The sequence below is a fragment of the Peromyscus maniculatus genome, chromosome 8, assembly GCF_049852395.1.
Source record: "Peromyscus maniculatus bairdii isolate BWxNUB_F1_BW_parent chromosome 8, HU_Pman_BW_mat_3.1, whole genome shotgun sequence".
Taxonomy (NCBI): Eukaryota; Metazoa; Chordata; class Mammalia; order Rodentia; family Cricetidae; genus Peromyscus; species Peromyscus maniculatus.
The window spans coordinates 988,126-1,003,785 of record NC_134859.1 but is presented as its reverse complement, the minus strand read 5'-3'; the positions used below and the strand labels follow the sequence as shown (position 1 = coordinate 1,003,785).

Genomic DNA, 15,660 nt, shown 5'->3' with positions numbered 1-15,660 from the left:
ATAAAAGAAACCAGCAGAGGCAACAGAAACCCACTCACAGGAATCTTCAGTGGTAACCTGGGGGGTAAATCAGAAATGAACTCTTCAAATCTGATCAGCTCGTTAGCATGATGCAGCAAGGCTTCAGAGGCTTGGTTTTTGTGCACCAAAATGATGTGAAAACCGTGCCTGTGCCTCAGGTCACTGAGTTCCAATGCAAAGTTGACATCAGCTGAAAAGAAATGACAAGTTATTAGAAACATTCAACAGAAACAGCCCTGAACAGCTAGTGACATGACCAAGGAAACAGGCAGGCCTGGCTCAACCATTCTCCTCCTCCTTTTGAACAGGAGCACATTTTTTTTGTGAAGAATTAACATGACAGGGCAATGATACCACACACTCAAGACATAACTTTTTTCTAATATTAACAGGGAGCAGGTTGCAAATCTGAAAATTATTCATCTTGCATTTTTTAAAGTTATAATACTCCCCCCAAAAAACCATTTTCTTAAATAAACTGGCCTGCAATATCTCACAGAAAACATAAACAATCAGACTCTTTTTTTCTTTCTTAAATTTTTCAGACAAGTGCTCACTATGTAGCCCAGGCTGGCCCTGCACTCATCCTCCTGCCCTAGTCTCCTAGATGCTGGGATCAGAGGGGTGAGCCACCACACCAGGCTGTAGACTCAGCTGTTTCCCTAAACAGTTGTCAGCAATCATCACTGTATGCCCTGTGTTCACCTCTGTGGTTCTTTGGCTTGTACATTTCTGGTAATTCCCATGCAGTGATTGTGGCTGAAACCAGCAGATGCTTTGACACTTACTTGACACAAGAACCACAGTAGCTGGAGCAGTGTGTGTATTTGCAAACCTTCGAAGGCTCTGACGGAGTTTATCATCAGCAGCATTCTTTGCAGTAGCGTTTATATGAGCAACGGTTACCTGTGATTATTTATCAAAAGGGTCATTGAACAAGAGCTAGGGTTAGAAAACTGTCACACACTTGGTCCACATTTTTTTTTAAAAAAAAAAAACAAGGTCCCACTGTGTAGCCCAGGCTAGCCTTAAATTCTTGATCCTTCTGCCTCAGCCTCCAGAGTGCTGGGATTAAAGAAATGCACCACAACACCTGGCACCTAGTGGATAACACACAGGAAAAAAAGCTCTTCAATTACTGTTGGGAATATGGAGGTTACAACTAGATCTCAATAACTTCAGAACTGGATAAATAATATAAAAAGTTGAGAAATTAGCCCAAGTCTCATTTCCAATTGCTTTTGAACTTCTTTTATCCCCCTTTTAAAAAAGAAGAGGGAAAAGAAAGTCAAATTCTAAGTCATCATGATACATTTTTGTCCACAATCTGCATGTGATATGGTTAAGGTACAGTGTAGGATTCATTTTATCACCCGTCTATGTCATTCACTGTCTGGAGTCTACTGGACCTGGGGCTACATGACAGATGGAAGAGGAAATAACATTCCGTAGGAAGGCAAAAACAATGACTCCTATTAAAATCCTATAGACTTACACAAAGCTGTCTCCAAAGCAAAGTGCCTCAACCACATTAATTTTCATTTGGATTTGACTTTCTCTCTCTCTCTCTCTCTCTCTCTCTCTCTCTCTCTCTCTCTCTCTCTCTCTCTCTCTCTCTGTGTGTGTGTGTGTGTGTGTGTAAAAATACATATTTGTACGTTACATGTGAATACATAATTCTAAGCAGAAACATGGAATGTCAATGGTATTATTTATCTAAGAGTCAAAACATTTGGATTCTATTTTTAGCTTTACAGCAGACTTTAAGGTCAGACAGCCTTGATTTAAATTTTAGTTCATAATGCTGTGCACCATGCACACCTTTAATCTCAGCACTCAGGAGACAGAGATAGGTAGATCTCTGTGAACTCAAAGCTATCCTCACCTACATACCAAGTTCTAGGCCAGCCAGGGTTATCTGGTGAAACTCTCTCTAAATAAATAATTATTCCAGTTCTTTCATTTATTGGCAATATAACCCTAAGAAAGTGGTCTCCCTTCTTAGAGCCTCAATTTAATCTGTAAATTGTAAACAATACATCCATGCTGTATGCCTGGCTCAGAGAGCAGAAAAGAAGCTGAGGCAGACAACATACAGCCACTACAGTGCACATCGCCAAGGAACAAGCAACTTACTGCAAGAGCAAATGTCTCAATTTCAGCATTCTAAAAAGAAAAAACTGTGTGTGGCTTTCTCTCATTTGAAAACGGCGTAAAACATCACTAAACCGGGGGGGGGTGGGGGTGGGGGGTGGGGGGTGGGCTGGGGGGAGGGGTGGGCGAGAGGGGGAGAACAGGGGAATCTGTGGCTATTATGTTGAACTGAATGGTGTTGTATAATAATAATAATAATAAAAAAAAAAAAAACATCACTAAACCAAGCTGGAATTGGAATTTTAAAGAAAACACCCCAGGTAATCAGGCCAGCTATAGTGGCACATTCCTTAATTTCAGCACTTGCGGAGCAGAGGCAGGCAAATCTCTGTGAGTTCGAGGCCAGCCTGGTCTACAGAGAAAGTTCCAGGCCAGCCAGGGCTACAGAGAAACCCTGTGTCTTGAAGAATGGTTAAAAAAAAAAAAATTAAAAAAAATAATAATTTTTTTTTTTAATTATGTGTGTGAGTATCACATATGTGCCTGGCACCTGCAGAGACCAGAAGAGGGGTGTCGGATGCCTGAACTGGAGTTACAGATGGTTGTTAGCCATCTTATGGTTCTGGGAACTGAACCCGTTCTCTGGAAGAGCAGCCAGCGCTCTTAAATGCTGAGCCACTGCTCCAGCCCTCAGCAGATTACAATTCTTTCTTTCTTTCTTTTTTTACATTACAATTCTTTTTTAAAAGATTTATTTATTTATATGAATGTTCTGTCTGCATGTAAACCTGCATGCTAGAAAAGGTATCAGAACTCACTATAGATGGTTCTGAGCCACTATAGGGTTGCTGGGAATTGGACTCAAGATCTCTGGAAGAACAGTCAGTGCTCTTAATCAATGAGCCATCATTCAGAAGATTACAATTCTTAACAAAAATAAATAAACAAACAAATAGATAAATAAATAAATTTACCTGGCAATTATTTAGTTCTTGAATAACTTCCTTGTTTTCTTTACTGATGTCACACACACAAATAAACTCTGCTTCTCTGTGTCCTCTAAAAAACCTCTCACGGATTCTCTGTACAACAGTCGTTGCTGAACGGCCAGAGGGGACTGAGCAATTTTCAATATCCCAGAAAACGCCAATTGGGGGAAGAGCCTCCAGTACCTGTCCGGTGACTGCAACTTCTGGTGACCCTTAAAAAATATTAATACTTCCAGTTCCAGTTCCACATAGTGAAAAAGAAAACATATATTGCTAATATATGCAATAGGTAACAACCCATCATTCTAAATAGCAGAAATATCAAGTCATTGCTTGCCATTAAGCTTAAAGATAACAATTTCACTGGCCAACCCAAGAAGCAACCACAATATCCCAGTGACATACTGGGAGCGTGCGCGCGCGCGCACACACACACATACACACACATACACACACATACACACACACACACACACACACATACACACACACACACACACACACACACACACACACACATACAAGACAGGGCTTCTTTGTGTAGCCTTGGCTGTCCTGGAACTCGCTTGGTAGACCAGGCTGGCCTCAAACTCAACTCAGAGATCAGCCTGCCTCTGCCTCCCAAGTGCTGAATTAAAGGCATGCACCACCACCTGGCCACTCCTACTTTCAATAACAAACCTACAAATCAGTGGTGCCAAAACAACTCTATGTTAACATGCTGACCCATGATGGCTGTCTGCTCGGTATGGAAGAGCATGAAGAGACCATCAAAGTGAAACTGGCACTGATTCTCACTTTAAACTACTCTAATATGTCTCTAATATGTCATTAACATCTGTTTTAACCTTTCAGAGATGTTTTCGGATGATAAAACATCACAGTAACTACTTTTTAGGGAAATAATTTTGATTTCAAACTCTAAGGTTTCAAATACTACTAATAATCAGCCATTACTAAATTTTTCTAAATACTAAATATGTCTAGGGAGTATTAAGAGCCAAAGCTGAGTTCAAGCATGGTGGCCCATGCCTTAAATCCTAGCACTCAGGAGGCAGAAGCAGGTGAACTTCTGTGAGTTCGAGGCAAGGATGGTCTATACAGCCAGGGCTATATAGAAAGACCGTCTCATAAACATTAAAGTAAACATACAACCTAAGTGAGCCCCAAGTTTCCTACAGCACTTAATCTCTCCAATACACTCTCCACATTCCTATTCTGGTCTCAAACAGCCACAGCTCAACATGAAGTCCTAATAATAGTACAGATATTACCCAAATGAGGGAAAATAAGACTCACATACACTTTGAAATGTAAATGCACAAGGAAATCTTTATAGGCAGTTAAATACAACATTTGTGTCAGATATTGAAAACTCAAATGGAGGCTGTATAGGTGGCTCAGCAGTCAAGAATACTTGTTGCTCTTGCAGAGTACAAGGGTTCAGTTCCCATAATACACATGGTAGCTGGCAACCTTTAGTAACTCCAGTTCCGGGGGACCCAGTGCCCTCTTCTGGCCTCCACAAGCACCAGGCACACATAAGTACACTTACATACATGCATGTAAAACACTCAAACACATAAAAAATAAATGAATAAACGTTAAAAAAAAAAAGACAAATGCACTCTTTAATGCTACACTATTATTTACCAAATTTCGAAGTAGCATGGCCTAGACTGGTTGCCAACAACGAGGTCTCCTTCTCCATCCCTTTTGTTCCACAGCCATTACACAGAGGGATAGCTCGAGGTGCAGGCTGAGTACTTGGAGGTAGTACATTTGGCCAGATTTTAGCATCATCAATTATACTATTTCTTGCTGGCTGTTTTAACATTTTTTTTTAAAGGAAGAAGTTTTAGACACATCAATAAAGAACTCAGATTCATATACAAGTGAAAACACCATTCTAAGCTTTTCACCTTCCTCCTACCTGATAACCTCTGATAAACTGTATTTTCAAATCTTTATCAGAACTATCAGCTACCAATTCACAGTCTCATCTCAAGAAGCAACTTGAAATGATCAGGGACCTGTTTAAATACTCAGTCGTTTCCAACCTGGGACATGCATCTGTTATGAAAGAGATTTTACATGCACCTCCCATAAATAGCAGAAAAACCTTCCTTTGAATACTAGTGTGAATGGGGCCAAGCTTCACGTTCCTCATATTACAAAAAGAAATGAAAGGGCCAGTGTATAAGCTGAGTTTAACTTATAAGAACTCAACCAATTCTGTCCTAGAGAAGGATGAAAGAGATCATGGACTTGGCAAACTAAGATGTCCTGTAGGACATGGCTTTTTTGTGACCAGGGGCTCTAAAAGCACAAGCTACACACCTAAGAACACTACTTTTCTAGATGGTCTCTCATTTTAACCTTTGCATCTTTCAGTATCAGATGAAGCTATGCTAAGGGAGTGCGAGCTACACCATGAAGAATCTTCAACCCCATGCACAGTAAAGATATGGCAAGATAAAGACATTTCTAAATAGAACCTCAAACTTCATTATCTGCCCCCAGGTTAAAGAATAAAAGATACATACCTTGTTTAGACAGTCTTCACAGTAAAGTGAGCCCTTTAAACAAACCGGAGGTGCCACATTTAGGTGAAGAGAGTTGGTGCACAAGTGAGGTGTAAGCTCTGACTGGGAAAGACGATCTTCCAAACGCCCACAAGCCCCACTTGGGAAATCAGAACAGGGGAAATAGCCAGCAGAGGTGCAGCCCTGGAGAGTCGGGAACTGATGCAGCTTGTGCATGTTACTATGACATGACTGGAAATGGAGCTTCCCACAACATGGTAGGTGCTTGCAGGAAGGTAGGTTACTCTCTACACACATGCTGGGAAAGCCACTCGCAAGGCCCACCAAGTTGCTCCTAGCAGAGGCATTCTGCAGTGAAGATACAGACTGGAAAGCAAACCCTGACCCTACTTGACACGTGACTGTCCTGGTGCTTGGTGAGTCTAAGAGTGAGCCCGTGTGAATCAAGCTCCCAGAACCTCCACTACTGCCGCCACCACCACTACCAAAACGCATGGGCGAAGTGGAGGGTTCATTAGGGCAATGAACACAGCAGCTTACTTTGGGAACAGCTGAGAGCTGTACTTTTGGTTGCTGAAGAGAATGACTATCAGGAAGTGGGACTGCTGGGAAAAGTTCAGAGTCAACATGAAGAGGTGATGGTATATCCTTTAACTCCACAGCAGCTTTCTTATTCTCCATGTACTCTTCCTAAGGAGAGATCAGAACACAATTGCTGGAGACCACTGTATTTTGTTCTCTCATACACTACTGCAGTAAACAATGAAAAACAATGTTCAACTCTCTTTACACCACTTAATCATAACTGAACAAATATAACAGCATCCAGCTAAGACCAGGGACAATCTTCAGAGAGGTCTGCAGGAAGGCAATACAGAAACATACAACTAAAATTAATGCTATGACAGAATCTTAAGACAATTAGGCAGGGGGCTCTGTTTAGTTTCGGCAAGCCAGGTTAACCACCCTACCTCAGAGACTATATGTAAATTCCCCTTGCTTCAAAGCACTGTCTAAAGAAAACTGGGGCATACAAACAATCATTTCACAGCATTAAAGGAAGGTGGCTTATAAGCAAGTAGCTTCCTTTTATTTATTCCTGTAGTTGTTGAGTAAAGAGTTTTAGTTGGGTTCTCCTAAAGGAGGAGAGTGACATTCCAAACACTATGAATGAGACCAGCCATCTACCCAAAGTGGCCCAGCTGTGCTGCTGATAGTACTGAGGAAACACTGAAGCCTTAATGCAGCTTTTATACTATGGCCAGTGCACAGATACAGTGATTAATTAGAACCACCCATTCTCAGTTCAAAACCCAGCACCACCAAAAAGGAAAAGAAAGAATATACTTAATGTTCTCAAGAAATCCTGAACAGAAAGGTATTGTCAATATTTTCTAACTTAATAGACTTAAAACTAAGAGGGTAAGCCAGGGACAGTGATCACATCTGTCTGTAATCCTGCACTTGGGAGACCAAGGCAGAAGGATCACAAATCCAAAGCCAGCCTCAACTGTATAAGAAAAACTTATCTCCAAAGCCACAGGCCAAATCCACTTGAGAAATTTATAGTTAAATACAATTTATTTTATACTTTTCACTGATTTTACGATGCAAGCTTTGGAATTTGGGGCTTTAACAAGAAATCAAATTCCCCCCAGTTTTAAACCTTAAAACCTGTTACTCAGAGTGGAATACAGAGTTGAGCAAGTGTGTTTCTTGTTGAATGAGAGATTATAAAAATGTGCAGGGTGTTATATGGGCAGGAAAGACTGTCCCAGATCACCTGTACCAATTATCTATTCACAGCATGCTAAGTCTTGCACATAGTTACCGTTTGGGGACTAAGAGGCAATGTCTGCTCAGAATGAGAAAAGCAACCAGAGAATTTCCAAAGCCACGGCTTAGCATCATTATCTTGGTGAAGCCATCTAAGTGTTCTACTGCAAGGGTTCTCAGTTCCGTTCCCTTCCATCACATAGCCAGACAATGTGGTTCAACATTCTTTCATCTTTCTTTTCTTTCTTCCACCCTGTTAAAAATGAGTTGTCTTAGTTAGGGTTTCTATTGCTGTTGACAAAACACCATGACCAAAAAGCAAGTTGGGGAGAAAAGGGTTTATTTGGCTTACACTTCAGCATTGCTGTTCATCACTAAAGGAAGTCAGGGCAGGAACTTAAACAAAGCAGGATCCCGGAGGTAGGAGCTGATGCAAAGGCCATGGAAGGGAGCTGCTTACTGGCTTGCTTCCCATGGCTTGCTCAGTCCACCTTCTTATAGAATCCAGTACCAGCAGCCCAGGGATGGCACCACCCACCATGGGCTGGGCCCTCTACCATTGAAAACTAAATGAAAAAAAAAAAAAAGCCTTATAACTGGATCCCATGGTGTCATTTCCTCAGCTAAGGCTCCTTCCTCTAATGACTTTGGCTTGTGTCAAGTTGACACACAAAACCAGGCAACACACAGGTCAACGTCTGTTACTTCTTTACGAAAGTACCCATTTTATAATGTTAAAATGAGACCACAGCTGTATTCACGGCACAATGGCTCTCACATTCAGACCTTAAAGAACAAGGGCAGCATGGATATCACAGCTCAGTACAGGCTACTAAAATTTGGTACACTTGATTGGTTCTAACTATTTAAATTTGATTTAGAAAAAAAAAAATCTATGATCTGAGGCTGGGAGATGGTTGAGAAAAGTATTTGCTACACAAGGATGAGGACCTGAATTCAGATCCCACTCTTATAAAAGACAAGCATTCGACTGTAATTCCAGCACAGGAGAGGTGGAAATAGGCAGATGCCTGAGTTCAATGGCTACCCTTCCCAGCAAAAATCAGTCAACTCCAGGTTCAGCAAGACTAACTCAAAAAATAAGGTAGAGGGGCCAGTGACAGGGTTCACTAAAGGTGACTGCCTCCAAGCCTGACAACCTTAGTACCATTCCAACATATTAGAGAGAACTGACTCCCACAAGTTATCTTCAAAACTCCACATTTAAGCTATGGTATGCACGCGCGCACACACACACACACACACACACACACACACACACACACACACGCACACACACAAATAAATGTAATTTTTAAAAAACTAAAAGGGGCTGGAGAGATGGCTCAGTGGTTAACAGCACCGACTGTTCTTCCAGAGGTCCTTGAGTTCAATTCCCAGCAACTACATGGTGGCTGACAACCATCTACAATGGGATTTGATGCCCTCTTCTGGCATGCAGGTATATATGAAAATAGGGCACTCATATACATAAAAATACATATTTTTTAAATTAATAGAGAACGAAGAGGGATATACTCAACATCAACTTCTACATATAGGTGTACATATGTGCACCGGCATACACACCCACATGAACACGTACATATACCACACAAATCATTTATAAACTGCCATTCCTCATATCCCAGTTTTTTTCTATCTGTGCAAATGAATAGGCAAAGGAATCTCTTACATGTGTGTACAGGACACAGGTCAGCCTTGGGTGTTTTCCCCAATCTATCACCTTTTTTCTTCCTCCTCTTTTTTAAGGACAGGAGTTCTCTCTCTCTCTCTCTCTTTTTTCTGGAACTCACAAAGATCCTCCTGGCTCTGTCTCCCGAGTGCTGGGATTAAAGGCGTGCGCCACCACCGGCCGGCTTGGACAGAGGTTCTCACTGAACCTGGAGCACACCAATTTGGCTAGACTGGCTGTCCAGTGAACACTTGAGACCCTCCGGTCTCTCTCCATGACTGGGATTACAAGCACATGTTATCATCTCACCCAGCTTTTACACAGGTGCTGGAGACTGAACTCAGGCCCTCATGCTTGTGCAACAAGCACTTTACCTACTGAGCCACCGCCCCAGCCACTAGGACTTTACAAATGAGAATGGACTATAGACACATCCTATTTATTTTTAAGACACAGACATGCTTGAAGGACAGAGCCAAACCATGGACTCTGCACATCTCTAGGTGAGAACTCTCCTCTTCATTTGGCTGAAATAAGCCTCCAGGTTCTAAACAGGTGTGATGGCCTATAGCTCTTCTTAATTTTCAGATATTCTTCCTATAAGTTCTGCTTAGGAGAACAGAGAAGTTAACAGTAGGAAGCATCTAATATAAAAAAAAGAAACACAGGATCAGCCTTTCTGCTCCTGATATGAGCAAAGGGACAAGTTAAATGACCTCTGAGAACTTTGAATTCTATTCTACCAGAGAAGCCATCCCATTGATTTCTTCATTTGTTTATAATGAAAGTGCAATGTAACAGACTGGATCACCAAACATCCAGCAATTAAGAAAGTCACAACTCACAGAGTGAGATCCAGGATAGGCACACCAAAACAACACAGAGAAACCCTGTCTGGAAAAAACCAAAAAAATAAATAAATAAAGTCACAACTCACAGATGTATTTTATACCAGCATGACTTCACTCTTAGAGTATTAGTAGACCAAAGGGAAAGCCAACACACACTCTTTGGGCAGGAAGGAAGCTAGTAATAGTGAGAACAACCATTAAGGTTTTTAATTTGTAAGTCCTCACCACAACAGCCCAACAGTGGGCATTTTCAGTGATTATTTTATCAGAAATTTCATCTGTGCATGTAGAAAATAGGTTCTTTCAGCTGTTATCTCTGATAAGACACTTCTAAGAGATTTTACATCTCTATGACAGGGTGAAGGGAGAATGGTTCAAAATGTATGTCAAGTATGGGTGGACTGATCACATAAAGAAGTCTGCCAGCCAAAACCAGCCTGCCACCTGTATGCATGTGTATGTTTGTGTATGTATAACTAGTGCTTCTTGGACAGGATCTGATTCTGTAATCCTGAAGGCTAGCCTCAAACTTTTAACAATCTGCCTACCTCAGTCTTCCAAATACTGAGATTACAGGTGTAAGCCCCGGCACACCTGTATTTAAATGGCCTGTGAACTAAGAATATTATTTTGCACATTTTAAATTCCTGAGAAAGCATTCTTAAATATGAAATTTAAACTTTAGTATCCATAAAGTTTCACTAGGACACAGCTATACTCCTTCATTTAAATATTATCTATGGCTGAGTTGAACTGTAATTGAGACTTGAGTCTTTGCCACATAATCTGGTTATAAAGCCCAATATATTTACTATTTAGCCAGTGTGCTGAAACTATAAAGCTTAAGTTTCTATTTGTAGGCTGGGGGTGGGTGGGTATGGAGCTTAGTGGCATATGGAAGGTTCTAAGTTCAATCCCAGACAGACAGAAAGAGGGGAAGGGAGGCAGAAAAGGGGAAAAAAAGGAGAGAAAGTAGGAAGAAAGAAAAAGATGTTTGTTTCCTTGTCTGTACACTGTCTCAATCTGCCACAGCACTATAAAAATGAATTTAAAAATGCATGCACTGTCCATTTTCACCACTGTATCTTGTAGTCAGCCCAAGGCCTATTCCATGTAATCACAAATTATTGGTTGAATGAAGGAATTAACAGAATTAACCTAGTACACAACTGAAAATAATCTGGAGACAAAGTTAACTGCTATCACTGTTTGAATTATAATGTTTTTAATTATTAAATCCAGGTTGTGCCAGGTGGTGGTGATGCACTCCTCTGCACTCAGAAGGCAGAAGCAGGTGAATCTCTTGTGAGTTCGAGGCCAGCCTACAGAGCGAGTAGGACAACCAAGGCTACACAGAGAAACTGTCTGGAAAAAACAAAAACAAACAAAAACCCAAGTGTATCACCCAACAAGCTCCACTCTTACTCATAAGAACTTGTGATGTTCAGTGTTCATAATTTCAGCATGCTCAGACCTTCCAAAGCCAGGTAGTTCCTAAAAGTGAACTACCACTTTCAACACTTCACCGAGAAACAAACTTAAGTTTCATAGCTAGCTTGAGGTCAAAAGGCTCACCTACCTCTTTCTACTACACCAAGGTGCCATCGACATTGTTCAGTCAAAGAACCAGGAATAGTGGCACATGTCTGCTATCCCAACAATCAGGAGGCAGAAACAGGAGGATATCTGCCAAGTTGAAGAGCAGCCTGGGCTACATATAAAGTTCCAGGCAGCCATAGTTACACAATGAGACTTTGTCTCAAAAAAAAATTAAAATTAATAGATGTATTGTTGATTTTTTTTTTACTCTTATTCTTTGCTTTTTGGGGGCCCGCCACCCAGCTCCCAAATAAACACACAGAATCTTATTCTTTCTTTCTTATGAATGCTCAGCCTTAGTTTGGCTTATTTCTAGCCAGCTTTTCTTAAATTATCCTGTCTACTTTTTGCCTCTGGGCTTTTACCTTCTGTTTCTGTATACCTTTTCTTTACTTCTTACTCTGTGTAGCTGGGTGGCTGGCCCCTGGAGTCCTCCTCTCCTTCTCTTGTTCCTTAAGCCTCTCCTCCCAGATTTCTCTTCCTATTTATTCTCTTTGCCTGCTAGCCCCATCTATCCTTTCTCCTGCCTAGCTATTGACAGTTCAGCTTTTTATTAGATCAATCAGGTGTTTTACACAGGCAAAGTAACACAGCTTCACAGAGTTAAACAAATGCAACATTCACTTATTCACTACTGTATTCACCCTGAATCTACACTCCACTGTGCCTCACAAATGTCAATAAATGACCGCTGGACAAATGTAGAGCTCACGAAATGTGAAGGGAGACCATTTAGCTGACCGTTTCCTTGTATGCAAAACAGAAAGATCCTGGCAAGTCCAAAGATACTACTCGTACAACTAGAAAGCTCTTGGTTCCAACAAAAAAATGCTTGGCAAACTCGTGCTAGAATTAATGGGGGGAGTGGCTGAAACTGAAGTTGCATCCAAAGAGGCTGCTAGGAGAGCGCTCCGGAGGGCTGCAAAAACAAACAAGCCAAGGCAACTCCACCACTGTCCCTTTTCTCAACTTCGTAACTTTGCACACCCTGCGAAGGTTGCTGCTGACACCTGGAGGGCCCGGGAACGAGCAGGGAGGCAGGCGCCGGCAGGGAGCCAAACGCCCGGAAGACACCGCGCGGCCCCTTTGGCGGGTCCCGGACCCCACAGCATCAGTCTGGGAAAAAGGACGCTGTTCCCGGGCCAGCTAAGCTGCTGGTCGAACAACCCGAGCACCTGAGTGGAGTCCCGGCACTGACAGAGGACTCACCTCAGCCGCCAGGTCCTTCTCCGCTCACATTCCGACCCCGCCGTCTTCCCCCCGCCCCCCAGGCCCTTTGTTTTGATTCCCGACTCCGCACCTCCCGCCGCCGCCGCCAAGCGCACCCTCCGCTTCCGCTTCCGCTTCCGCGCCGCACCTCCCCTGTCGTAAAACCCACTCTCTTATCCAGTACTAGCCCCGCCCCTTTCTCATTCCCCCCCACCTCACACACTCACCTCTTCCTCCATGTTACCACACCCTTCTCGGCACCTCCCCTATAACCACGCCCTTCCCCCGCCCATCCCCAATGCGTCTCCGCCTAGCCCCGGTCCTTCCTCCTCTAGCCCCGCCCACCTCCCCTCCCGCTCTTCCCATCCTCTCTCTAGCTCCACCCCTTCCCTCGTCTCGCCCAGTCTTTTCTTCCGCCCCGCCCTCGCCTTCGCGTCTTCTCCGCGCGGAGCACGGTGGGAACTGAGGGGGGGGCGGGGCCTCGCGGCCCTGCAGCCTCGTCAGGCTCAGTCCCCTCCCGATAAACCTCTAAATAGGGTCTTTACCCGGGGGGCGGCCCCGGTTTTTTTAGCACGAACACCCAGTTTTGGAGTCCTCTCCCCTGGCTTGATGATGCCAGGTCAAATGGAGCCTCCAGGCGGAGAACTGAAGAACTTGTGTGATGAAGGCTAGAAAAACCCTGCCAAAAGAGATTTGCTAAGGTCCAGCCGTTAAAATCTTGGGAGGGAAGACGAAGGAGACCAGATTTCTGTGAAATCAAGCGTGTGGTGGCTTTTTAACGTCCTGACTCCTCAGGTGATAGTCCTGTTTTATTTTTACAAATTAAATTGTGTATGTTGCACAGCACATCTGCACAACCTAGTGGCGAGTACAGACAGAACAATAAAACCTACCAAAAGAGCTTTGGCAAGATCTGTCCTGCCTGCCGAGTTTCGGCCCAGCTGGCGCCGATAAAGTACATGCAAAGACTGCTGAATGTTGTCACCAACAATAAAGAATACATGATGACCTATCCATTTTTTTTTTTTTAAATTTTTGGATGTAGCATCTCATCTGTATAGCCTTGGTTGGCCTGGAACTTGCCGTGTAGACCAAGCTGGCCTCCATCTCAGATTCTCTTGCCTATGAGAAGGCACTGAGGTGGTAGGATTAAAGGCATTTGTTTCACCTGGCAAACTTTTCATTTGAATAAACCTGGTGCTTTGTTTCAAATGAATACTTTTCAGGTGTCAGGTTGGGAACGAAAAAGAAGATGTTAAAGTTATAAAAACTTAGCGAAACCAAACTGTGAGCGGCCATGTGAGTTCTGGGAATTGAAACAGGGTCACTCTGGAAGAGCACTCGGTGTTCTTAACAGTTGAGCCATCTCTCCAGCCCAAATACTTAATGTTATAAATGGATAAACGATGCTCTATATTTTCTCCCCCCTCCCCAATTGAGCCTTGCAGTCTTCACTTTTATTTGACCTAAATATAAGTTAGGGCTTCCTGCTATTGTTTGTTTTTAGAGACAGGGTTTCTCTGTGTAGCACTGGCTGTCCTGGAACTCACCCAGGAGATCAGGCTGGCCTCAGACTCAGGGATCTGCCTACCTCTGCCTTCTGAGTGCTGAGATTATACAAGTTTTCAGGACTCAATGGGGTAAATTTCTGAAATCGTCAGCTGTTTACTATTTCCTGTTGCAAATTACGTTTTTAAAAAGAGCACATCTAAATGTAGGCACAGTTTAAAATGTGCTGGCTGAGTAGTGCTTTTAAATAGTTTCTGCTTAAAAGTCTGCCAGGAAGCCAGGTATAGTGGCACATGCCTTTAATCCAGCATTCGGGAGGCAGAGGCAGGTAGATATCTGAGTTTGATGGCAGCCTGGTCTAGAGTGAGTTCCAGGACTGCCAAGGCTGTCACACAAAGAAACCTTGTCTTGAAAAACCACGCGTGTGCGTATACCCGAACACACACACACACACACACACACACACACACACACTGAAGGGTTCAGGAATAGGAAGATAGGAATATAAGATAGAAATACAGAAATAAGATAGGAATATAGGAATAAAAAAATAAGCTTAAGCCGGGCGGTGGTGGCGCATGCCTTTAATCCCAGCACTCGGGAGGCAGAGCCAGGTGGATCTCTGTGAGTTCGAGGCCAGCCTGGCCTACAGAGCGAGGGCGCAAAGCTACACAGAGAAACCCTGTCTCGAAAAACCAAAAAAAAAAAAAAAAGCTGCCTGCGTTGTATGGACGGAGCAAAGATGGTCAGGGGATCAAACTGTCAGGATGCAGGGTGGGCGGGGGTGGGGACTAGCTCTTAAAAAAAAAGCTTAAGAGATGGAAGCTATGGAAGCTGACAGCTTTAACTAGGGCTGTCTTTATTTTACGATGGGCAACTCTGTTAGCTTTTTAGGATGACTCTCTGTTTTTAGGATGACCAAATGTTAGCTTTTTACGATGACTCTCTGCAGCTTTGGGTTAGGTGATAGCTACGGTAGACCAAAGTTATCCCTTAGTGAGTTCTACCTGACAACCTGCTTTGCATTGTTTCATAATCTTCCCGCTGTGAGAAACCAGCTATGTCAAGAAAGCTATAAGTCTTGGTAAATACTGTTAATTATGTCAAAAAGGACTACAGTGTTATACAAACATCAGTTAGCTGGAACCCTCTAAAACCTTGTCAGCCAGGAAATTGTAAATACTAAAATGCAATATATCTCTAAAAGTTTAACTTCAAAATTATAAAAATTTCTTTGTCCATGCCTAATGCTTGCCTCCTACTATAAAAAGGGGCTCATGACCCATCCCCAGTGCCACAGCTCAGAAACCGAGATTCTGGCTCTGGTCCTAGTTAAATGGTATTCTCTCTTTTCTCAACAGTAATTTTTA

At 42.8% G+C, this 15,660-nt stretch overlaps 1 protein-coding gene across 6 annotated transcripts in view; it reads right to left on the bottom strand.

Moving 5' to 3' along the window:
• The window catches only part of Marf1 (meiosis regulator and mRNA stability factor 1), a 48,255-nt gene extending 35,122 nt beyond the window's left edge, over positions 1-13,133 (bottom strand). Inside the window, exons 1-8 of one of the 6 annotated variants that reach the window (XM_006983868.4) lie at positions 12,782-12,911; positions 7,482-7,679; positions 6,191-6,340; positions 5,651-5,683; positions 4,758-4,929; positions 3,090-3,316; positions 810-927; positions 39-211 (exon numbers count right to left, since the gene is read on the bottom strand). In XM_006983868.4, coding sequence (XP_006983930.1) covers positions 39-211; positions 810-927; positions 3,090-3,316; positions 4,758-4,929; positions 5,651-5,683; positions 6,191-6,340; positions 7,482-7,622 — 1,014 coding nt within the window. In that variant the 5' untranslated portion in view covers positions 7,623-7,679; positions 12,782-12,911. Of the gene's footprint in view, positions 1-38; positions 212-809; positions 928-3,089; positions 3,317-4,757; positions 4,930-5,650; positions 6,341-7,481; positions 7,680-12,781; positions 12,928-13,008 lie in introns of those variants that run through there. The other 5 variants (XM_016002410.3, XM_076577812.1, XM_076577814.1 and 2 more) reach the window with 5 other exon arrangements.
• Positions 13,134-15,660: the final 2,527 nt, after the last annotated feature.